This window comes from Mauremys reevesii, linkage group 2 (genome assembly GCF_016161935.1).
Source record: "Mauremys reevesii isolate NIE-2019 linkage group 2, ASM1616193v1, whole genome shotgun sequence".
Taxonomy (NCBI): Eukaryota; Metazoa; Chordata; order Testudines; family Geoemydidae; genus Mauremys; species Mauremys reevesii.
In genome coordinates, this window is record NC_052624.1 from 218,880,827 (window position 1) to 218,906,905 (window position 26,079).

At 37.9% G+C, this 26,079-nt stretch overlaps 1 protein-coding gene across 4 annotated transcripts in view; it reads right to left on the reverse strand.

Moving 5' to 3' along the window:
• Positions 1–26,079, reverse strand: part of RB1CC1 (RB1 inducible coiled-coil 1) — a 172,336-nt gene that overhangs the window by 101,447 nt on the left and 44,810 nt on the right. For 2 of the 4 annotated variants that reach the window (XM_039522880.1, XM_039522879.1), the window contains exons 6-8: positions 10,914–11,116; positions 10,147–10,582; positions 3,234–3,404 (exon numbers count right to left, since the gene is read on the reverse strand). In XM_039522880.1, coding sequence (XP_039378814.1) covers positions 3,234–3,404; positions 10,147–10,582; positions 10,914–11,116 — 810 coding nt within the window. Of the gene's footprint in view, positions 1–3,233; positions 3,405–10,146; positions 10,583–10,913; positions 11,117–12,176; positions 12,255–21,146; positions 21,202–26,079 lie in introns of all 4 variants that reach the window. The other 2 variants (XM_039522881.1, XM_039522882.1) reach the window with 2 other exon arrangements.

Genomic DNA, 26,079 nt, shown 5'->3' on the forward strand with positions numbered 1-26,079 from the left:
AAGCCCCAGACCCAGGTCAATATACACATCAGATCTTACCCACAAATCACGCTGTTGCCAATCCTTTAGAATCTATAATCTAAAGGTTTATTTACAAAGGGAAAAAGGTAGAGAAGAGAGGTAGAATTGGTTAAATGGAATCAATTACATACAGTAATGGCAAAGTTCTTAGTTCAGGCTTGCAGCAGTGATGGAATAAACTGCAGGTTCAATTTAAGTCTCTGGAATGCATCCCCCGCTGGGATGGGTCCTCAGTCCCTTGTGTAGAGCTTCAGCTTGTAGCAAAGTCCCTCCAGAGGTCAGAAGCAGGATTGAAGACAAGATGGAGATGAGGCATTGGCCTTATATAGACTTTTCCAGGTGTAAGAATCCCTTTGTCTTCACTGTGGAAATTTACAGCAAAATGGAGCCTAGAGTCACATGGGCCAGTCCCTGCATACTTTGCTGAGTCACAAGGCATGTCTGCCTTCTCTCCTTGGGTCAATTGTGTAGCCGATGGCCCTTTAATGGGCCATCAATCCAGCTATGCCGGGCTAACATCAGCTTGTCTGGGACACTTCCCAGAGGCAGAGCAGAATACAAACTATAGACATTACAGAGCCAATACTTATAACTTTAACTACAAATGATACAGACATATAGACAGCATAATTATAACCAGCAACCCATAATCTGGTCTTAGACACCTTAGATGACCCCCTTTATCTAAGATTTGGTGCCACTGCAGGACCTTGGTTGCAACCCATGTTCTATATGGTCCCAATTTATATCAATAACGTCACAGCCTGCTTAGGGCCTGATGATGGTCACGCCAAGCCCTGGCCCTGGCTGGGTGGAGGCTGGGAAGGCTTACGCCTGCCATTCCTGCCACGCTTCCTTGAGATGTCCTGCCTGTGCAGTGGGGTTAGAAGCGTTGCGTGGGCTGAAGCTTAAAATGTTTTCTGAGTTGTTTTTTGTACCTCCCTGGGAAGCCCGGATGCTTGGAGCCATGAGTTCCTCCTCATTGCTATGCCCAAAGACAAGGTATGCGCGGCCAAGTCCGCATATCCAGTGAGACCTGTAAAGAGGTCTGTGCCACTGCCTTGTCCTTATCCACTATGTCCCCAAACTCTGCCCTGGATTCAGTAGGTACCAGTTCTTTGAATTTCAACATGGTGTTCCATGAGTTGAAATTGTACCTTCTCAGGATTTCCTGTTGGTTGGCAATCCTGAGCTGGAGCCCTCCAGTTGAGCAGACCTTCCAGCTGAAGAAGTCCAGCTTTTTGGAATCTTTTGGGGTCGGTTCCTGGTGCCCCTGCTTCTCTCATTCACCGCGGCCACCACCAACGAGCAGGGCTGAGGGTGAGTAAATAAGTACTCGTACCTCTTAGAGGTGACAAAGTATTTTCCCTCTACCCCCTTCGCTGTCGGGGGAATGGAAGCAGGGGTTTGCACAGAGACCTACCCAGTATCCAGTTTTTAATCAATTTAATGTGTGTGCAACGTTAATTTTATATTGTTCTAGTTTTTTAATCAACATGCCATGCCGTACCAAGTCAAAACATTTTACAGAAGTCTATTACATCAACATTATTGCCTTTTATCAACCAACATGTAGTCTCATAAAAAAGAGATATTAATTTAGTTTCACATGAACTATTTTCTATAACCCATTTTCATTTATATTAAATTACATTACCCTCCTTTCATTCCTAAATAAGTTCTGTATCAGCTATTATCTAGCCTAGGATCCATGTCAGGCTGACAGGTCTATAATTATCTGGGCCATCTCATCTACCTTTTTAAAAATTGGCAAATTAACTTTCTTCCAGTCTTCTGGAACTTGCCCAGTGCTTCAAGGGGTTTGTTATAGAAGTGGATGGGTGAGATTGTGTGGCCTGCATTGTGCAGGAGGTCAGACTAGATGATCATAATGGTCCCTTCTGACCTTAAAGTCTATGAGTAAGACTTATTAAAAAATCAACATTAATGGTCCAGTGAGCTCCTCAGCTAATTCTTTAAAACTCTTGCATACAAGACATCTGGATCTGCTGCTTTAAAAACATCTAAAACATTAGTAGCTTCTGTCTGACATCTTACAGAGATACTAGCGGAATGGAAAAAGAGTGTTATCGTCACCATATAATGAGACTACATAATTTAGTTTCCCCCTCCAATAAAGAATATTTATTGAACATTTCTGCCTTTTCTGCATTACTATTGCTAATTCTGCCATTTCCATCTAGTAATGAACCAATACCATTGTCAGGATTCATTTTGTTCCTAATATATTTTTTAAAAAACACCCTCCTGCTTATTTTCCATATCTCTGCTGGCCATAGCCGCCTTCTCCTTGTGTCTCTTTGCTTCCCTTCAATAATTTACACTAACTTTTTCATGCTGAGAGTTGATTTTGTGTTTAGCATCTTATATGTCCAACTCATACCAAAATGCTCAGACATACAAACGGGAAAATAATCTTGATGGAAACAGAGGGAACAATATTCTCTACTTCATTAAATATATTTGTAATTTAGTCAGGATTTGGGATTGTACGATGCAAAAAAATTATCATCAAAATAGTTGCAAATTTAAATACAAAAACGTGAGGACTTTCAGAATTATGGTTCCCACAGCAATTTTAACGTGACCACTTGGCCATATGTAGCTCTGACAAACTATGCAGTTTGTCAGAGCTACAGTTACAGTGAGAACTGTAATTTTGGATTTTCTCTGTGCATTTATTTGACCACTGTTTTATATCTAGGGTTTACAGTTTCATTTGTTTTACTCTGTAGAATGATAGGGGGAAGTGGGTTAATGTGTACAAAAGTCCATTTATTTAAGTACAATATTTAAGTTTTTGTACTGGCAACTACCACAGCCAATGTTTTAAAACAACAAAAATCCTTACATTTTTTGAATGAATGACCCAGTACTATGTCTACATCCGTGATAACTTAAAACTACCAAATGAAATTACCAAATTTGCCCTTATGGACTGAAAATAAGGAGAAGACATTTCATCCCAAAGGTTAATTCTAGAACGTGAGAAGTAACCAAAAAAATAAGAATAAGGAAAATGCACCTTCTACCCTAAAAAAACCACAGCTACCATGTTTTTGTAATATTCTTGTATATAAAGTTAAATGTGTTGGAAATTGTTTCACATAAAGAGATATGCTTAATTGTTTTATTAGAATATTGTGCTACATTAATCTATTTCCCCCACCCCAAGAAAAATTTTTTTTTACCTGAGCAAGGTCTTTTTGTTCATTTACCAGTCTGCTGCAGCTAGCTATCATCTGGTCCAATGCATAAAGCCTGTCCTCAAGCCCTTTAATCGCCTTCATGTTCTGATTATCTAGTTTGGCAATAGTTTGTCGACATTCTACCAAAAAGGGCTGAATGATCTTTGGATCAAGCTAAAAGATGGAAGAAAAGAGAGACTGTAATTATACATATATTTAGAGGCTTTTAAAAATAATACTTCACACTGTGTACAACAGATTGCAACTCATTAATAAAAAGATGATGTCAACACTGACGTTGAATGATTGGTGCAGGAGCAAAAAAATAAAATAAATAAAAAAATGAAATGAATATGTTAGAGAAAACAAAATATCAAAATTAATCCAAATTATTTTGCTCTCTTAGGGTATGTCTACACTGAAGCCTAGAGAGGAGGTGGGCTTCAGAGCCCAAGCTCCAGCGGGAGCCCCAACAGGTACACGGCTATTTTTAGCACCATCGTAGGAGCCTGAGTCTGTAGACCCAGACTCAGACTCACTACAGCAGGCTGCTGTTTACTGTGCAGATGTACCCACAGTTCCTTAACTTTTTATTTAGTTTTTCACTGGGAGTTTCTTCTGTATCCCACATATTCTGTTTTGGTGTTGTTATTGTTATTTTACAATTTAGTCTTTGTTCTTACTTGTGGCATAAAATTAGAAATAGTTTGGGAACTATTAGACTATGCAATCCAGGTCCTTGAAAATGAAACAGTGATTAATTTAAAAAAAAATGGAAAACTAAAGTGACAGCTCTTCATAAGATAGGCACATCTATTCACTATAAACCAATAACTGAGGACGTTACAGAGCTGTACCACCTCTGGATTACGTTTAAAACTTTTACTAAATTTAAAGTAGTCACTAATTTTTTGCTGGATGAAAAGTTTGACTCATCCACCCTTACAAGCCCACTATCACCAACAGATGTTAAAAGAGTAAGAATAATATCTACAGAGCTTTGGAGTGATTCCTCCAATTCAACTTCAAAATTAGTGAAAAAAAGTAGAGCCTTTCAATACAAATTCTTCAGTTATAAGAGAATAGAAAGATTACTGTTTCAATGGAACACAGTTCTGAACAAACTAATTAAGAGCATAGAGCATGTCACCCTTCGATAGTGTGGCATAACAAGTTATCTACAACAGCTACTGCAAACCTGGTGTTGCAAGAGAGTTCAGTAAACATTATCTTTAGGGAACTACTCTAACATTTAGTCACATGAGAACTCTCACTCTGAAGTCTATGATACCATATACATAAGTGAATACCTACATGAAGAAAATGCCTACATAAAAGCCAGGAGTACATAATCTAGGACCTAAGATATTGTAGCAAATGCCAGTATTGCTGCAAATGTTGTGGGATGTAGCAACATGAAACTTTGAAGGAGGGATACTACAACATAAAGAGGTACTAGAGTTAAAGAGATCCCCATTTACTCCAAAATAATAATAAATAATAATAATAATAATAATAATAATAATAATAATAATAAGGAAAGTAAGAAAAAGAAAGCAAGTTGGAAAGTGATTGAACTTGGAAGAAAAAAACAATTAGAATTAGCCTTAATTTCCAGAAAACAGCTGAAGTTAAATAGCCACAGGACATCTCAAATGATACAATACTTCAGGATTTTTTTTTAAGCTTTTTGAGACGTCATGGAAGGCAGTTTTAAAACTGACCTACCTTGTCATGTCTTTCTAAATGAACTATTTGTACTAAAGGTTCTCAAAAAGTTTCAAATACTGGATGAACTCTTAACAGAGTCATCAACTGGATCCTCCTCCCAATTACAATCCCATTCATGACTATATATCGTCCTTGTCGCAACTACAACAGTTGTTTACATGGAAAAGTAATACACCTCTACTGCGATAGAACGCTGTCCTCGGGAGCCAAAAAATCTTACTGTTACAGGTGAAACCACGTAATATCAAACTTGCTTTGATCCGCCGGAGTGCGCAGCACCGCCCCCCCCCGGAACGCTGCTTTACCACGTTATATCCAAATTCATGTTATATCGGGTCGCGTTATATCCAGGTAGAGGTGTATTAGGGAATTACATTATTTTTAACTAATGCAGTTTGTGGTTTTGACCTTTTGGAACAAAAAGGATCTCGGTTTCTCTCATTTCACTCTTCTGCACATACTACCCTGCTGTCTGATCTCCTCTCTGCCCACCCTCTCCTGCTGCGTTTTACTCTAGTCCCATTTGCAGGATCTGACGACTCCTTCATTGGTAGATAGCAGCTTCTGTCTATGGTAGTTTCTTTCCCGCCCCCTCCTGATTACATAGCAGCAGCCCTAACAGAAGCAACTACATTAGCTCCTTGTTGCCAACTGCTTTTACAAGAAGCTATGTCTGGATGTCTATAGAAGCAGTTAGAAGCAAGAAGCCAGCACCATGCAGAACATACTAGTTCATAAGGTAATAAGGTAATAATTGGAGATATACCAATCTCCTAGAACTGGAAGGGACCTTGAAAGGTCATTGAGTCCAGCCCCCTGCCTTCACTAGCAGGACCAATTTTTGCCCCAGATCCCTAAGTGGCCTCCTCAAGGATTGAACTCACAACCCTGGGTTTAGCAGGCCAATGCTCAAACCACTGAGCTATCCCTCCCCCCATTGGTGGTTCATCCTGGACCACCAATGGTCATAGACCAGAGCTTGGAAACCACTGCTCTACAAAGAACTCAAACAACAGGAAGAATTCCATAAAGGAGATTAGCAAGAAATGCCATCATAAATCAGTTGCATGGTTCATATTTCTAAATAGCAATGAAAAAAAAAATCAATAAATTAATGCTAGCCTATTCCAGTTTTACATGTCAAAATGTCATCTCAGGATAAATATAATACCAAATAAGCATTCTGCCACAGGATATATATTTAGATATTAGGCCTGTCAAGCAATTAAAAAATTAATCATGATTAATCCCACTGTTAAACAATAATAGAATACCATTTATTAAAATATTTTTGGATGTTTTCTACATTTTTAAATATATTGATTTCAATTACAATACAAAGTGTACAGTGCTCCTTCATATTTATTTTTTATTACAAGTATTTGCACTGTAAAAAACCCAAAAGACATAGTATTTTTCAATTAACCTAAAACAAGTACTTTAGTGCAATCTCTTTATCATAAAACTTGAACTCACAAATGTAGAATTATGTTAAAAACACTGCATTAAAAAATAAAACAACGTAAAATTTTAGAGTCTGCATGGCCACTCAGTCCTACTTCTTATTTAGCCGATTGCTCAGACAAACAAGTTTGTTTATATTTGCAGGAGATAATGCTGCCTGCTTCTTGTTTACAATGTCACCTGAAAGTTAGAACCGGCGCTCTCATGGCACTGTTGTAGCCAGTGTCACAAAATATTTACATGCCAGATATGCTAAAGATTCATATGTCCCTTCAACCACCATTCCAGAGGAAAATACATTCATGCTGATGATGGGTTCTGCTCGATAACAATCCAAAGCAGTGAAGAGTGACGCATGTTCATTTTTATTATTTGAGTCTGATGCCACCAGCAGAAGGTTGATTTTCTTTTTTGGTGGTTCGGGTTCTGTAGTTACATCAGTCTTGCTCTTTTAAGGCTTCTGAAAGCATGCTCCACACCTCATCCCTCTCAGATTTTGGAAGGCACTTCAGATTCTCAAACCTTCGGTCGAGTGCTGTAACTATCTCACATTGGTACCCTTTTTGCATTTTGTGAAATCTGCAGTGGGAGTGTTCTTAAAATGAACAACTTGTGCTAGATCATCAGAGACTGCTATAACATGAAATATATGGCAGAACACAGGTAAAACAGAGCAGGGGACATACTATTCTGCCCCAAAACAGTTCAGTCACAATTTCTTTTTATTTTTTTTAAATCAAGCATCATCAGCATGGAAGCATGTCCTCTGGAATGGTGGCCGAAGCATGAAGAGGCATATGAATGTTTAGCATATCTGGCATGTAAATACCTTGCAATGCTGGCTACAAAAGTGCCATGCAAATGTCTGTTCTCACTTTCTGGTGACACTGTGCATTATCTCCTGTAAATGTAAACAAACTTGTTTGTCTTAGCGATTGGATGAACAAGTAGGACTGAGTGAACTTGTAGGCTCTGAAGTTTTACATTGTTTTGAGTGCAGATATATAATAAAAAAATCTAAATTTGTAATTGCACTTTCATGACAAAGAGATTGCACTACAGTACTTGTATGTGGTAAATTGAAAAATACTATTTATCATTTTTACCGTGCAAATATCTGTAATAAAAAAATTTACACTAAATTTCAATTACAAGACAGAATATATATGAAAATGTAGAAAAACATCCAAAATATTCAATAAATTTTAATTGGTATTCTATTAACAGTGCAATTAAAACTGATCAATGTTTTTAATCGCGATTACTTTTTTTAGTTAATCACTTGAGTTAACTGTGATTGACAGCCCTATTAAATATTTTTTTTCAGTTCCAATTTCAAAGTTTAATTTTAAATCAACGGTGTTCAAACACTCAGCTGTTTGTTGTCTGTATTCTTGTTGAAACAACATAAATTAAAATGTTCTAATTACAACTAAATACTCTCATGCTGCTTTGATGTTTTTATTCTGGGAAAAAATAGGTCAAAACCGATCAAGCACCTACATTTGTTCTGCTTATGGACAACATTACTCTCCGAAGAGATGCAAAAATCTGGTTGAAAGCTTTCAAAATAAATTAACATATAAAATTATTTTTATAACTGGAAGTAGAGCAACTTTATTTTAACAGGAATCATCTCAGTTTTCACCTTTTTGAATATTTACAGAAGGCAATTATAGTTAAGTAATAAAAGGTCAGACATAATTGCAGTAGTTGAATGACAAATGTTTCTGGCTGGTCTCTTGGCTAGATGAAGGCAAAGGGCACAAACACAGAATAAAGGGAAGTTGGGTCAAAGTACACTGTGTTACAAATGTTACAAAATGTTACCTATATGAAATGGTTAGAATTATATAACCTATACGTTCTTTTCCAGGTTTACCGCTTTTATATCGATATATTTATAACAAAATAGCTGTCTTTAAACTCCTCCTATTGCCTCTGTGTCACTCAGCATTCCAAGTGCTGCATTCACACTGCTGATAATATTGACGGCATTAAAGGTAATACATTTTGCACTTGAAAATTTAATTTCTGTTTCCAATTACCTCTATTTAAATGTGGTTTAATATGCCCTGAGGTATCCCCATACAGACCCTGGTAAGTAAATGTGATCGACAATGGGAGTTGGGCAGAAGACACTCAGATTTCAGCATTAAGAATGTTTCTTTCATGTGCAGAACCAAAAATGGAACCTGTTTCCAATTGTATTTACCAGACAAGGTGGACAGATGGAAAATGTCTGAACTGATTGCAGACTCCCACTTTTTGCTCAGAAACTTTTTCATACGACAAGCAGAATTTACTTTTTTTTTTTTTTAAATAGCGTATTGTAATATGTCGCCACATATTCTCTCTTTAAGTGTGATCAAATCACAAAGCTAATACTGATTACGGAAGCCTTAGAATCATTCTGAAAAGTATCAGATTTTCTAAAAAAGCCAAACAAACACACAAACAAACAGGAAGGGGTGCAACAACTTAAGTTCTTTGCAAATAAAATTTAGGAATTCTAATTAAATCTAAAATATGTCAAATCTTCACTTACATACCATCACTTCCATAACTGCATTGTTGTTGTCAAGGGGAAATTGGGTAATTTAGCAGCTGGGTTGGTCTCTGCAATTACAGGTCAGGAGAAAGCTGGTTCCTTTGCAGTGACCAGACCAGATTATATGAAACTAGTTGTAGCCACCTGGGACATAAGCTTGTATTTAGAGAGACTTTAGCCTGTACTCCTTGAAGCTGGCTCAAGTATCAATTGCACAAACTCACAAAAGGAACACCTACTCAGAGTATCCCTCGCGCCTCCTCATGACACCAGAGACTTTTATTGTGTTGGTTTACAGGGAGCATTTTACTGGAGTTGCACAACTATAATGAATGCAAAACTAAGATCCCAAAATAAAATATAAATTTTTTAAAAACTTGTTTTAAACTAAGAATTACATATTACAACTAGTAAGAAATGAGAAAGGATTCATGAGGAAGAGTTTTTAATAGGCTACAAAGGTCAATAGTTAAAAATCAAGAAAAAGATAATAAAGTCACTAACAAGCAACCATCTAAAAATTACTCAGAGCATGGTGCTTCTCTACTGGAGACAGAAATGGAACACCCAGCTAGATATAAGCTACTCTGAGAACATATCTATATCCATCTGCTGGTACAAATGTCAAAATCCATTTAATGGGCTCAATTTTTTTTTCCCTGTGTTTTTAACATGATAGAGGATTTAATCTTTTTTGTTTAACAGAAATTGTGTTATACATCCGTGGGATCAGGAACATCCTTGATTTCACACAGGTTTGGGTATATTTTGTTGGGTAAGTAACATCACAAAGTTAGCGAAGGAAAAAAAAAAAAAAAGGTGTTGCCATGCTAGCCACAAAAATAAATGCCGTTTTAGTTAAAAAACAAACAAAAAAGAAAAAAAAGAAAAAAAAAACCAAACCACCACCACCAACCACATTTTGGACAACTAATCTCATGAAATTGTAACCAATCTCAGGATAGCCCAATTTTCAAACTAAGCAGCCCTTTGATTTTTTTCTTCTCCATTTTCTCCTTTGTTGCAGAAAGTTGCAGGAGGAACAAAGTTAAAACAATTGACGTCAGATCAACATTTACTTAAACAGCAGCAGCATCTGGAAACCAAACAAAGATTAAATGGGAAATTCCTATTATTTCATTAAGACATCTTTTTTAAGTGTGAACTTACTCTGCTCATAGAATCAAAACATTTTCTGACTAATGATTCCACATCATTAGGTCTGTCTTGAACATTTATCCAGTCCAACAGAGAGACATTGAAGGAAGGCAGATCAGTCTCGTTAAGCTCCACTGAAGTTTTACTGTCCTCAACAGTAGTGTTTTGACTGGATTCCCTATCTTCTTTGACATTTCCAGGATCTGTGCTGTCCAGAGCTGAATGTTCCACAGACTTGCAAAATGAGCCTAAAAGTGATTTATTGTGCGCTCTAGGTATATCAGAAGAAAGCACCAGTTCAGCAGACTTCTCATCTTCGGTTTCTTCACTTTCTGCCCCTCCATGCCCAACAGAAGAATCCAATCTTCCTAAACACTCTCTGTAACTATGTCTAGTTAGGCACTCCAGCAGCGGGATCTTGGACATTATAGAAACAGCTGTCCCCAAGCTTTAAAATAAAGGACAAACAAAACATCTATCAAGAAACTAATCTTACAAAAAGTTTAAGGTAGGCAATTTTTTGTTGCAGAATTTTTAATTTTTTGGTGCAGAATTCCCCCAGGAGTAAGCTTTTAAGAAAGCTATAGGGAATGAATATTCTAACATATTAAGTTACCTACTGTATGATACCAAATACAACAAAAGTAGTACAAATGTACAGAATTCAGAACTTCTACTGGTTTACTAAGAACTGTGGAAATACAAAATCATGAAAACATTTTTAAATGCCGTGATTGTGTGGGGCACTTTCTTATCGAAGAGTCTAACAGCAAACCTACTGTGTGAGTTTCAGCTTAATATCATCTATGGACTGCAGATAGTTTGAATATGCATTTTCAAACTTGAAAAGCAGCTTTTGATAAGAATATGTGCAATCTTCCAAATTGGCCATTATGGCAGCCCAGCCTTGGTGCTGAAGATGTTCATCATGGACCAGACCTTCACAAAAGGAACAAAGCTTCTTTGCAACCTCATACATTTCCTATGCCAAAAAAAAAAAAAAGAAAGAAAGAAAAAGTAAATTAACAGAATTAAATTATCAGTCTAAACCTGAACTCAATGCAGTAATGCATTCAGTGCAGTACTCAAATGTTTATCATACTTCAAAAAAACTATGGACTGTGATGCCTAACAGAAAATTAAACACTGAAAGTGTAAAAGGAAGTGTTTAAATATGTACAGTTGTTTGGCCCTAAAAACATCCCTAAAAACATTTACTGAAAGTAATACAACCTTTCTTTACTTTTTTTATTTTTTAACAAAAATTGTATTAGATGACAGAAACTCAATTTACTCAAGACCTTTTACTGAATGTCATATTAATCCAAAAGAAAGTAAGACAGTCCTGGCCCCAGAAACCTACAACATAAATTAGCCAATACTCTTCCAACAAGAAATCAGATCAAATATCAAAGCAGTGTACATCATCTTTTTTTTTTTTTTTTTTTTTGGAGTATGGGGTTTGCAGAAGAGGCAAACTCAGGAGGAAAAACATTGTGATGAAGAAGTGGTTATCTAGCTCATAACAAAGGGTAGGAAATCTAAATGTAAAGAGGCAGCTTGGAAAACAGCACAAGAAAAAGATGGTAGGAGGGCAGGTTGGGAGACATGTAGGAGGTGAGGAAATTAATCAAAGGAAGGTTTAAATTAATTCTTAAACCAGATGCAACGTGAGTAGCAATGAAAAGTGCCCACAGTGCAACTGGTGACCACCACAAATTTATTTCACATATCATTTAACAGCCATCAAGAGTCAAGAGTTTTGTTATCATCAACCCAAGATACAGCTGAATCAGAGATTAAAAACTCTGCATCCTATTAACAATATACTGAAGTACTGCCCCTTTACAACTAGTTTTGTTTTGCTTTTCAAGTTTAAAAACTGCAAATTTTCCTATTGTAAATGACAAACAGGAAATGTACTAATTTACAGCTAACAGTTTAAAAAGAACAAGGTACTTAAATTTAGGAAGATAATTACATTAAAGGAGGAAAGATAACTAAAGAGAAGTCTTTTGGTTTACACCCCAATCTTTACATACCTTTGAAGTTGCATATTCTGTTAAGCAATGTCCTCCTGATTATACTTATGTGTTTGGTTTTAATATCAACCTCTCTACCTATGAAAAAAGAAAGGAAAGAAAACAGTGATACTTATTGTAGATTCCACACTTAACTAAGCGGTGACTGCACATCATCCACGGTCAACTGTACACATGTACAGCTTTGTGTGTGGAAGCTAGAATAAGATTGATTTTCTTTTTTAAGTTATTCATATATGGTGAGATCAATATTAAAACCCAAACACATAAGCATTCGTCAGAATACATTTGCTACTGAGTGTGTGATGATGAAAGTACATTAAATTCTGGGCCAAAATGTTAGGCATTTTATTCTACGAAGATAATCTAGCTCCCAAATTTTAGCTCCCAAATTTTAAGTTACTCAGGCATTGCTGCGCTCAGTGCTGTAACACCTGCTTTAGAAGCCTAATCTAATTTTCAAAAGGGAGCCTGACTCTCAGTGATGGTCAATCAGACTTTGGCTCCTAACTGCCTAAATTCCTTTTGAAAATGAGAAAGGGCCCTAAATCAGTCAGCAACACCTGAACATTTTTAAACATGTAGGCCTCTCAAAAAAAAAATGTTAGAATTGACTTTAAAACATCATGCAACTTTTCAGATCCCGCTTCAAGTCTCTAGCAACATGACAATATTCCACTACATCCAAGTTAACAACCTTTTGAACATTTCTATCTTCCAGACTATTGGCAAAATGAATTCTTGGGTAGCATCTGTGTTTATAAAGCTGTGTATTTATACAGTCTTCAGGAAAACCTTAAAATTTCACAGTAAAGTCTCGCAAACACTTAAAAGAAAACACGTCACCGGATTAAAAAAACAAAACAAAAACAAAACAAAAAATCATCTTTTGGGATACATTCTTAAATTTGTTTCTGTACACCAGAAACTCTAGGAGTTGTCCAATAGACTGGCAGAAGGATGGAATTGCTGCTACTCTGTTGTCATTCTAAGCCACTAGAAGAGGGGATAGTTTACCCCATATTGTACATTACTCCTAGGGGAATTCTGTACCACTGCACAATGCAGAATTTTGCAGAAATTAACATTGTGTGTGTAGAATTTCCTTTCCCTCACAGAAATGAGCTGCAGTGCTGCTAGGCATCACTAGGTGCCACTGGACTCTGCAGAGTCGAGCTTGCACATACAAGACACTGCTGGGGGGAGGGAGAAGGAGCTAGAGGGTTCCTGGCAGCTGCAGTTTCCAACATGCCCTGAGGGAAGGAGAGGGACAGGAAATACCATGGAAGCCTGGGACCAAGCATCAGACTGTTTCTACCTCTGGATCCCTAGGCTCTGGGGGGAGGAGGGGAAAGCGGGGAGAACAGGTGTCTGGGCTCTGGGAAGGAATGGGGTGCAGATGTATTGGCTAGGAGGGGCTCCGCAGGTGCACTCTGGGGGGAAGGGATTGCAGGTGTCTGGCCCCCCTGGCTGGGCCTGGGGGGGTGGGTACGGAAGAGGGGCAGATAAACAGGAATTGGGTTGTCATAGGGGTTTATTTAAATTTCTACTCCTGGGGGAATTTTTGTGTGTGTCTGTATTGTTACAGACATATTTGCTGACAGACATTTTTTAAAAAAATTATCAAATTAATTTAAACTAGAGTGATTATGTTATGTGGTGTTATTTTGACTAATTACATTTGCATAATTTTGATTTTTTTGGTGCTGAATGCCCCAAGGAGTATTTATATATGAGAGAATGTAACAGGACTAAAAACAAGCTACCAAGATAGCAAAATGCCTCACTGTATGTAAGCATGTATAAAGAAAGCATTTACCTTCTGATACCACCCAGTTATATATTCCTCTTTTCACCACAAAAAGAATACCATCAAGATGTTTAATAAAGAAAAGTCAGAGCATGTACAAAGATCCACAACATTTCAAGGGTGCCTAAACAAAACACCTGCAAAATGAGAATTTGACATCCACAAACAGATTTACAGAGCAATTCCTTCAACTGAACACCATGGCATGGTACACTGAAGATACATGCTGAGAAGTCTAAAATCAGTTAGATTATTTGCAAAGCGATTCGGTTTCCCCAATCATTTTGATGACCATCTGAGCAAGAGGATTTCTCCCTATTCAGGAAAAAAGATTGGATGCCTCCCACATTCCAGTACTTCAGATATTTCTCTGTTTACAACAATAGTGGATAGTTCTTTTATCCCATGAGACACCACTAGAGATCAAAGACTATTCTAGCACTGTTGGACTGTCAAAAAGGGGTTATCTACTGGACCTAATATCTTTTTATGTCATGTGTTGGGGCTGTGCCCTGAGTTAGTTTCTGACATTTTGTTCCCCAGCTGGCTCTAACCTTCTCCAGAGCCTGTGCACTGGAAACATTACGGTCTTCCCTCTCCATGAAAGCCTTCCTTTCCTGGGAGTGGATTACTATCTGAAAGGCTCTGTAAATAGAAAATTAATTGATCCAAAACTCCACCTCACTATTCAATATATTTTGCTCCAAGAACTGAAATTTCCTATTGACTGTGCCTCCTTGCACCTGACTCACCATCCAACTCTGCTTTGTTTCCCCATCTTTCCTGTACTATTAAAAATTCTTGTCCTCCTCATCTCCTCAATTCTTTCGTACAAGCCCTCTCATACTCGACATTAGAGATAAAGCAATTTAGTATACAAAAAGTAGAACAGATAAGTAAAGAAAAATCAAAAATTTTAATCCCAACATCCAGAACTGACAAGAAAACTACCCCATACAACTCAATTTACATGATGTTTTCAGAGTCTTATACCAATCCCCACCCCTTTTTTATCTATATACCGTTTCATAGAAATTGCAAGACATTCAGCACAGGGACCATGGTTTACACGTCTGTATGGTGAGATGAATGTAAGGTGGTCAATGAATAATCTTGTCCCACCATCTCGCATCTACATTTCTGTTGACAGCTATTCCAGACTCAAGATGATTTAAGTAAATTCAAAAAACTCTTTAGAGGGACCTCACACTCCATACAGGATTTACAAAATTTGAGATTCTTGATACAAGTATAGGTGTCCAAAAACAAAGGGAAAAGATCCAGAAACAGTCCCATGACACAATGGAAATACCCTTCAACAGATTTTGAGAAGGCAAGGAGCATGCATTCTATTACTGTCTCTCCCTGAGAGGACAATACATTGCACTAAAGTACTTTGAAATTATCTAATAGAAGACATATAGACGTTAATATGTATTTCCCAATTTTAGATACAAAACAGGTTCTGAGAAGCATCTAACCGAAATCCACACATTCAGTGGTAGAGCACAGGAACAGAATCTCTGACTCCCAATCTCCAGCTCCGTGCATTAGTCACTAGTGAGAGCTCCAGGAAAGCCTGAGAATGAATATCCTCTACACAGGTCATGAGCAATACATTTTTGTAGGGTTCCTGCAAAGAGCTCTAGACTTGGCCTAGACTTAGCCAACTGATTGGCTGGAGAAAAGCATGAGGCAGAGCCTTGAAAGAAGGGAGGGCTAGTCAAAAATCGCTTCTCTCAGAAGCAGTCATCCTATTTTTTGTAGTGAAGGTCCTGAGATTGTGGTACGCTTCCCCTAGCATGTGTTTCCTTCAGAGATCTGTCTGAGCATCTCTTACAAGTCAGGGAGAAAAGTTCTGCTAAAACTGGTTGTCTGCTGGTCTGCCAGCATGATCACCTGCCATAGATATATCATGATGCTTATGCTGCCTCACATTCAGTTAGAAAGCCTCCTACATCTCTCATTTGTGAGCAAGCCACTCTATCTGCTGAAGACAGAAACTGCTCAAGTGAGAGTAAGCAAACCTCTGAAACATGTGGAATGATATACAAGACAGTAGTACTAACTCCATCTGCTGATTAAAGTTATCCCAGAGTATCTCAAATGAGAGGAAAACTTAAAATAGTGAATTTGTGTAAAAATGATTCTTGCCAGGTCTTAGTAAAATAAAGAATAGCAAATGCTTAGTATGCTGGTAAGGAAAGAACAGGATAGCTTATGCCTGACTAGGAAACATGACATAACCTTTATATACTTACTACTTCCTCTCTCATTACCAAGTCCAGTATTCCTTTTATGGATTGCCCTCTACTGTGCAGACCTAGAGGCAAGACCCTTCAATCAGTAACTAGGATACTGATTGGAACCCAGTGATTTTTTTCTTCTTCCTCCGAGAATTCAGGTGATCCTCAGTCCTATTCATTTGTCTGCAGATATCAGTTTCCCCTCAGATCTCCTAATCTGCCATAGAAATTACCTTTTCTATATCTGCCTTGAGTCCTTTCTGGGCCTTAAAATTGTCTCCCCACCCCCTTTTGGGGGAGATGTTTAAACTTCTTTTGCTTTTATATACCACCTTGCAATCAATTCTGCCATCTTATCCAACACACACAAGTGTTCCCCAATGAAAGAAGATATTCAACATTTATCTTGAGGGGTTTTTTTATAGTGCTTATTTTAGTACACTAAGAATCCTCTACAAATTGGGGCAAAACTAGTCCCAAAGGAAGAGAAGCGAAAGGGAGCTTAGTTTACCCTCTACTTGATACTGAAATATTCTAGTGGCATCACATCAATTTTAGACATAAAAAGGCTAAAAAATTATTCAAAGTCAAAACTAAAGATGGGGACCATACATATTTGCTCCAATATCCCCCCAGAACTCTCCCTTCAGATCTCAGAAAAATCATGTCTCCACAGTCACATTCAGCCATCACACAGGAGGTTCTGTTGCTTTTCCTAAAGCCAGGTTGGTTACCAGAAAAGCACTCTCCCTCTGGTGACTGAGGAATCAAAGCTCAAGAAAGTCCAGCTGATCAAGAAACACCTTGCCATTTCAAACCATATAGGACCAAGGCTGAGTACAGGCCTTCACGGCCAAAACAGCTGTGAAACAACCTTTCTCCGTTAATAAAGTCCTCTCTCTACAGTTAACAGGAAAATTCTAGTGCACAAATGCACAGCCCTGGTCAGCATTATGGGTGAACTTTTGCCTTGAAGATAGACATGTGTAGAGTGTAGGGCTCCCAGCGAAACCAGGAGGCACAGAAGAATCTTTATTATTTACCCTGTACCAGGGAGTACCTCCTCAGGGAACATGGGAGGTTTCTTTACAAAGGTAAAGCAATTGACAGGCATCCTGCATTGCCTTGGGCCCCTTCCTTACCTCAGAGGAAAATGAACAGATTTTAAAGCCAGAAGGGAATGTGATCATCTAATTGGACCTCTTGCATAATGCAGACAAAAAAGCAGCATCCAATAATTTCTTCATGAAGCCCCTAACTTCTGTTTGAGCTACAGAATATCTTTTACAAAGATATCCAGTCTTGACTTAATGACTGAAAGTGATTGAGAATCCAACACATTCCCAGGTACATTGTTTCCAGTGGTTAATCAGACTGTAAAAGTGTTCCTTCTTTCTAATCTAAATTTGTCTTGCTTTAACTTCCAAAAATTGGATCTTATTATTCCTTTTTCAGCAATGTTAAAAAAAAATCTACTATCAGATCTCTGCCCCGCATATATACTTGTAAACCATGATCAAATTAGCTCTTAACCTTCTCTTAGATAAACTAAATAGATGGTGCTTCTTTAGTCACTCTGTGTAAGGCATATTTTTCTAGGTATCAAATCATTCTTGTAGCTCTTTTCTGAAACCTTTCCACATTGTCAACATCCTTTTTAAAGTGTGAACCCCAAAACTGGACACTGTATCCCAGTAGTGATCTCACTAATGCCACATACAGAGGTAATGCAGAAGAAAAAGCTCTATTTGGACATTCAGCTTTCATATCAATGGTAAATTACAAGAGGCTGTCATGGATTACGGATTTTAGATGTTACTTTTGCACCTCAGAACCAACCCCTATACTTTAGGGTTCTTTACAACAGTCAGGCTGAACCCTTAATTTTATTTACTAAGTGTGCAAGAAAAAATGCAAGTTACAAAACCAACATTATTTAATCCCTTTCTTACATGAAGATGTTAGTGTTACAACGTAAATTCTCAGCTGGTTTGAAAAGATGTGACATTTGTCAGATCAGTTTCTCCAAATACAACCTTTGTATTGTATACAGAAAAATACAAATAAGTAAGAGAAGACTAGACATTTTTGGTCAACACAAGCTTAACAAGAAGACAAGATGTCTGCACATAGACTAAATTTACCCAGGGCCGCCCAGAGGATTCAGGGGGGCTGGGCTCTTCAGCGGCGGGGGGGGCCCCCGCTTCGGCAGTAATTCGGCAGCAGGGGGGTCCTTCTGCTCCGGGACCCGACACCGAAGTGCCCCAAAGACCCGCAGCAGGGGCCCCTCGCCGCCGAATTACCGCCGAAGACCCAGCACTTCGGCGGTGGGTCCCGCTTCAGTGGTAATTTGGCAGCGAGGGGGTCTTTCCCGCTCCAGGGGCCCCGAAAAACTCTCGTGGGGGCCCCGCAGGGCCCAGGGCAAATTGCCCCACTTGCCCCCCCCACCCCCGGGTGGCCCTGAATTTATCTGTAGATTATTACTATAAGTGGTCAAGAGATCAGATAATGGTAATTCAGATTTTCTTCCAGTGGAGAAAATCAGGCTGTCTTCTTGTGATCACTGATGAATAAGGGACTGAGGAGAGACCATGCTAGCAAAAGCCACTTCTTCCTTCTCCTACAAAGAAAGAATCCTGGAATCCCTTTCTACTAGTACTTCCGGTAGCAAAAGAGCATGGCGAAACTGAGGAGATTGATATTCTGATGTCTAAGCAGACTATTTGAATGGCCTGGCTAACGTTTGTTCTTAGTTCTTCTACTGCAGTTCGCTAACGCTGATGTCATCTGTCTGGGAGTCTAGCCCAAAATGACCACTTGCAACATCACAAACTAGGAACTTTCTTAACAGGCTGGCTACTTGCAGAGTAAAGTTCTGTAAAAATGTTGTTTCCAAGCAAGGTGACTCAAAACCTCGTTGCAAACCATTTACCAGAAGAATTTATGATTAAGTGAGAAAGGTATGACTGTAATGCAATCAAGTCCACCTGGACTCCAGTACAAAAAATATTTACTACTTTCTTCACCTTTTGGCTGTAACTTGAAGACCAACTCCAAGTGGGTTCACTTTAGCCTAGATCACGCTGTCTAAAGGCAGACCAAAATCACTGCAGCGCCTTTTTGTCAGGTTCATGTGGAACTTGACAATTTAAAAAAATCTCCAATAAAATCCCTGCATATTATGGGTCATAAGCGTGATTCTATCACAGGCAATGAAAGTTCCTTATGAGCAACTTGGTAACTCTGAGATCAAATTGCTTACACGGAAGGCTGTTTTCCTAGATATAGTGATTACAGCTCAGAGTTAGTTAACTTCAAGTTCTAGTAACCAATCCATTTTATACCAAGTTATGCAAGAATAAGGTGATGCCACAACTCTTCAAATTCCTATCCAAGATGCTATGATGCAATACCACCTCAAATGAAACTATTGTCCTCTGAATATTTCCCCCCTACTCCTGTGTTCCATTTCTTCCAAGCTCTTCTCTTTACACTCAATGTTCCAAAGTCTTTGGAGTTTAACTTAAATAATACTAAAACATAAGAAGGTCCCTTCAACTTTGTATTTAATTTGACACCAATTCCTTAAGTAATGATGTCCATAGAAAGATTGTGTCTATTCTGCTGATCATATTTTACATTTCTATGACCTGACTGGCTTGAAGCTAGAAGAGCATATCAGAGTTCAATCCATGACAGAGCAACTTTCTTTTGCATTCTTTCTTAGCCATCAACTCCCTTGAGAGGCTGGAGAGGCTTCTTTCGCTGTGGTATTTTATCTTCCACTTTTGATGTTCCTTTGTTCCAATTTGAGGCATTTCCCTCCCCCCACTTATTTTAAGATTGGTTACTGTGGAGCCTTTGCATCCTGATAAACTCAGGAACTGACTGGGAGGTTCCAATGCTGGCAGTTAAGACACACCATAGCAGAAATGGCTCACGCTTCCACTACTTCTGCCGCCCTTTTGGACCACAAAACCTTAAAGAGCTTGGAATATTCCTCTCTCATATGCTAGGGAATTCAGAATCAGAAGCGAGAATCCTGAAGTCTAGTTTTTTCACAAAAACTGAATAGGAGGGTAAGCAATTTTCCATTTCTGGGGGTATTTAAGTGGAAGAAGCAAAAGAGGTAATAATAAGAACCTTGCACTACAACTTATGAGGCCAAAGGGGTGCTGTTAGAGTATCTGTACTTTTTCCAATCTGATATTTTGCACTGCAGTGGAGATTAAAGGATTCGGTAAAGACGGAACAGAGAAGATCCATTCAACCAAGATTAAGAAAGGTCCACTATGTCGTGATTTGTGTGTCTGGAAAAGAGTAGTTTTGTGCCCTCTTTGGAAGCAAAAATAAGTCTGTAAAGCTAAATTATATCAGACTATTTGAAAGTTTCAGTTTATGATGCAGAACTAAGCACATTAAACTCAGAATATGCCAATATTTCTTAAATTCCCAACTTCCTACAAGATAACCTCTCACTGTACTTAAAAGAACACCATGTACAAAAATACGTTTGCTATTCCGAGCACAGGAGGATAGACAAACCCAGGTTAATGTTCTGCATGCTGAGCAATTATTGAAGAAAACATCACTTAATTCCTCCAGAAATTCAGAGAAGCTCTCCAGAAACACAAGCTAGTGCTGAATGCTTTAACAGAACTTCTATTTAAAATCTCACTCTGACTTTCCTAATTGTGATCATCTCAGTTCAATAAATCAGAGCCTCACATGCTGTCAATGGAGCTGATGACAGTATAAGGTGTTGTGTTACCAAGAACTGGAATTCACTGCTAAAACTAACTGTTTTCCATAGTTTTCAATCGATTGGCCTTCCATTCTATTGCCCCTACTAATCCCACCTGAAGGAAAAAAGTATATCACACATTGTTTGCGTATAGAGCTCCTCAAACTTACCTCAAAAGAACAAAAGTTTTCAGGAAAGCCAGGGCTCTTTTCGTCCTCTACCATCCTGCGGTAAAAGGAAACAAGTCATCAAAGTCCTCTATTGCCAGGTGGCTGAAATTCTGATTAAAGGACTTCAAAGATTTCAACATCCTAAATCCATCTCAGTCCACCAAACCAGGTCCGTCTTCATCTTATGATTGAAGTCATACACATGTAAGGTGGCTACTTCATCTTCAGTCCATATGTTACAGTAAATTGGACAGAGGCTGTCTTGCTTCTCTTGCTTGCTCGGACGTTGCTTTCAGTAGACTACAAACAGTAGCATCCCTAATTCACATAACTCAGTCTAAAATTTCAGCAGTGTTACACAGCTCTGTCAATCATTACTTTAGATTTCACTGCTGTTTCTAAACCAGACAATAAATAAAGCAAGCAACTATGAGAAATTTCAATTTATCTCGCAATTTCTCTTCTCTTGAATAGTTACATTCATTTTTCTCAACTAATCTTAATTACTTTGGGTGATTATGTTCTGAATGATGTTTTCTATATGCAGCAAAGGACCATTAGTATAACCTTGAAAGTTATTGATTTCATTCTCAAATTACAGGCTTGGAAGTATTCACTGGCTGATTTCTAAGATGCAAAGAACCAAGCCTTATCTCAGTGACTGACAGGTCTGGTTCTGCCTTCTAGGCTACACAGCTGAGGAAAACAGCAAAGTATGAATAGTGAACCTTGCTAATACTATTCATATATCATGTAATAACAAGTTTATCTAGCACATACCATGCTAGCTGACGCTTACAGTTGTCAAAACACAGAACTCAACAGTAACAAAATTAAATGATCCTTGCATCATGTCCTTAACTTCACTAGCCTCCGGCTCTAATGGACTGTCATGGGGAGGGAATGCCAAGCAGGAAGTCATCAACTGAAAAATTCCTGACACTGGACATTGTGTATGTAAATTTACGTATGAAAAGAAAACACCTACTAGTCAATTTACCATTATAATGGCGCACAAGAGAAAGCTACAAAGCCATTTCAGTGAAGCCTTTTAGCAGCTGGTCTAATAGTTCCACAAAATACATTTCCAGCTACAAAGGAGGAGCATCAGATTGAAGTGAATGAACAAGTTCTCTTCCTCTTGTCCCACCAAACTAGGAATGTAGCCAAATAATCATACTATGGATTGGGCCCCAGATCTAGTCACAAAGCATAAACATCAATTTATGGATGTGTCTGGACACAACTTTCTTAGACAGAGCTAAGAGCTCATCCAGCAATTCAACCAATAATTCAGCCACAGATGGAATGAATGGTAATGGCAACTTGGCCGGCCAAATAATCATAAGATTTTAAGAATGTCTTTTTTTTTTTAAATAGTCTTTTCAAGGGGGTGTATAAGAGTGGCTTTCTAGTGACTGGAAAGGGAGGGTTTCCTAGAGCAGAGATTACTATGTCGACTTTAGAAGCCTGAATATTGTCTTAACATTAGTGAGTTTTTGGTATGAGTTTGGTTGCCCAGACATTATGTGGACAAATGAAACACCTGATTTCTCTTCCTCAGAAGGGTAAGTTGCCCTAAACTGATAGCTTGTTTTGGATATAGTGGCAATATCTTGCATACAAAAGGCAAATCTGCTAATAAGGGCAGTCCAGAGTAGTATGAATCTTCTGGTGGTCCTTCAGTCAAAGATTAAACCTCATCATTTCCAATATCTGAGGAGGATTACCAGCATGAGAGTGAAAAGGGTTCATGGTTCTTGTTTCAAAAGTAGATCCGCACATTCAGACTTTATTATTCTTTCTTCACTGGAGTAAAAAGAACAACCTGGGTAATGGCTTGGGACTTGTGGCATATCTGTTCAACCCAGATTGGGAAGGCTGAATCCAATCAGAGGCCTGCCTTACCTCTAGTCTCCACAAAAGCATTTGCAATTTCCAAAAGCAAAGAATAGCCCCAAACTGAATGGTGAGAGGCAACAGCACAGGTGAGTTTAGGCTGAGTGGAAGTAGATCACTTAATTAGTTTTAGTAAACTAATTTGATCCTTGAAATCAAATTAAATACATCAGTAAAAGCTTTACTTTAAACAAAGACTATGCCTAGCGTAATCTACTAATCAGAGAGCTAACCCCCAGTTAAAGTATGGGGGTTGCAGATTAGTCTGGGTCAGCAATATCTCATTCACTGCACAGTGTATGACTGCTTGCCTTGTGCAACTGGTGCAAACAGTTTATGTCCCTCAGAGGCCACATACTGAACCTTGAAGCCAGAGCTGCTGAATTGGAGCAGAGAGAATTACTTATAGAGTTGGCAAATAGGGTCATCGTAGAGAAAGCCCATCTCAGAACTTTAATTAAAGGGGAACCTGACTTTTGTCACAAACTGAATAAGCTTTTAAAAGACTGTTTAGACTAAAAGTTGGATGAGAGCTGATAGAAGTCAAGGACAAAGATATCTGCTAGAAATGTCAGTAATACAAAAATATCTCTGTACTCAGTAAGAGATATGATAGAAATTACAGTTTAACTGGTATAGAGACATGTTAAGCTCACAGAAGCAATTTCTGTTAAACTTGCAAATTGTTACGCTAAGGAGTTTAATAAGATTGGATAGTTTAGATACAACAAATCCTGCATCTTGGCAGGGGTTAGACTAGATGACCTTTGCGGTCCTTTCTAACCCTATGATTCTATGAGACCCACTGTTAAAAAAAAAAAAAGAGTGTATATACAAATCAGAGAAGTGTAAAAAACTAAAGCCCGGCAATGAAACAGTACCTTGACATAACAGACATTACTGAACATTGTGTAATCACAAAAAACAATGGGATACTGAACATGTGGCTATAAACTATACATGTAGGACTTGGGTTAAAGGGGTAGAAAAGCAGTACTAGACCTAGACTAAAAGATTCCACAGAATCTACTGAAACAGAAATTCTAAGCAGTGAAGATCAAACAGTTGAATCCATATTAATACAAATTATAAGAATACAAATATTCTAGTAGGCTTATACTACTGGCCTCCAGTTCAGATAAAAGGATATTTACGAAAGTAACATGCTGGAGTTGGTTCAAGTAATTACATTTGAGCCACAAAGTGACAATGACTCGCATATAATTAAGCTTAATATGCTTGAGGAAAGAAAGGTAACAAAAATTAGTGCAGTGACACTGAAATGTAAATAGGAGGGTTATATTTAAAAAAATGGGAAGACTAGTTGACATAAGGTATTTAGCCTTTTTAAAAGCCTTTGACAAAATGCTTCAAAAGAAACTAAACATGGTGTGAAATGCAAGGTATTGTCATGAATCAGAGCCTGGCTACAAGACTGACTAAGAAAGAATAAATCGTCAGTTTTCATCATGGCCAAAGGTTAACAGTGAGGTGCCACACTGGTCTTTCAAATACATTTATCAATTATCTGGAAGGTGGAAAAATTTGCAGATGACTCAAAATTTAATCCATGTTGCAAATTAGCCGAATGAGCAACAATTACAGATAAAATTCAGTGTTGATAAATGCAAAGTAATGCACATTAAAGGGAATATTTTGAACTACTCATGTACCTTACTGAATTTTAATTTAACTGCACAAACAGGAAAGAGACCTGGGCATCACTGTAGTTAACTCAATGAAGACATCTGCTCAATGTATGGCAGTAGTCAAAACGCAGTCAATGTTAGGACACAAGGAATGAACGGGAAAACATCAAAAATGTGTCATAAATCTCTGGTATACACTCATCTAGTATGGGGTATTCCGTTCTGGTCACGCCATCTCAAAAAGGATATAGTAGAAGAGAGAAGGTTCAGAGATGGGGAATATGAAAGATATGGGGCATGGAAAGACACTCATATCAAGAGAGAATGTAAGTATGTACCATAAAGAAGAGAGAAACAAGAAGGGCCATGATGGAGATATACAAAATGATGACTGGTACCAAAGAAGGAAAACTGGAAACTTCTATTCACTTGATCTCATAATACAAAAAAACAAGGAGACATTCAATGAAATACAAATATAGAAAATGCAAAACAGATAAAGCGAAACTTTTTCCTTGAATATACAAGTATATTATGGAATTTATTGCCACAATATCAATGAGGCTAAAAGCTTAGAGGATTCAAAATTTTGACCTTTATAAAGGATGAATAGTAAATACTTAAAAATTAGCCAAGTTTTAGAAGAGACATAAAACTCTCATTATTCAGGACAACAGACAATCTCTATTGGCATTTAGGATAAAACTTCTCTTAGTTTCCCCAAAACTAACTGCAGGGTTTTCTTGCACCTCTCTCTGTAGCATCTGGTTCTAACTACTGTTGGTGACAGGATACCAAATCAGACATTAGTTTGATCCAGTATGGCAGTTCCTATGATAGTGGTAATATCATATTCCTTACAGAAACATATTCCCTTGCTCTTCCAGATGTTTCTGTCCTCCTGGCACAGACTAAGAAGGTTCTATATTAAATTGGTGATCAAGCAGCCACACTTGAACAGACCCTGTTAGCAGTCACATAGTACTGCTCTGCAGGTGAAGTCTTCCTGTTTATTTGGTTAATCTGTTTATATCTCATTCTGATTTTGAACAATTATTTCAGATAGCTCAGTAAACAGGTTTTAGTGAAGCAGAATGAGAATTGGATGGAAAAAGGAAAGGAAATGCTAGGAATCCTCCATATCAAAATCTCAGATACAAATTCGTAGGCATTGTGGTATAGCAAGGGGTTGGACACCAGGTAATTTTCAAAGTAACATTACCAAAAGAAAAACAATTATTAAAATTTATAATTGGAAGCAAGAGTTAATTAGATGGATGTATTAATTGGATTTTCACAAAACTAGTTCAGGAAAACCAAATCAAAATATTGAATTACTGATTATGGTTATCAATGAAAATGCACTCAGAAAATGCACTCATAAA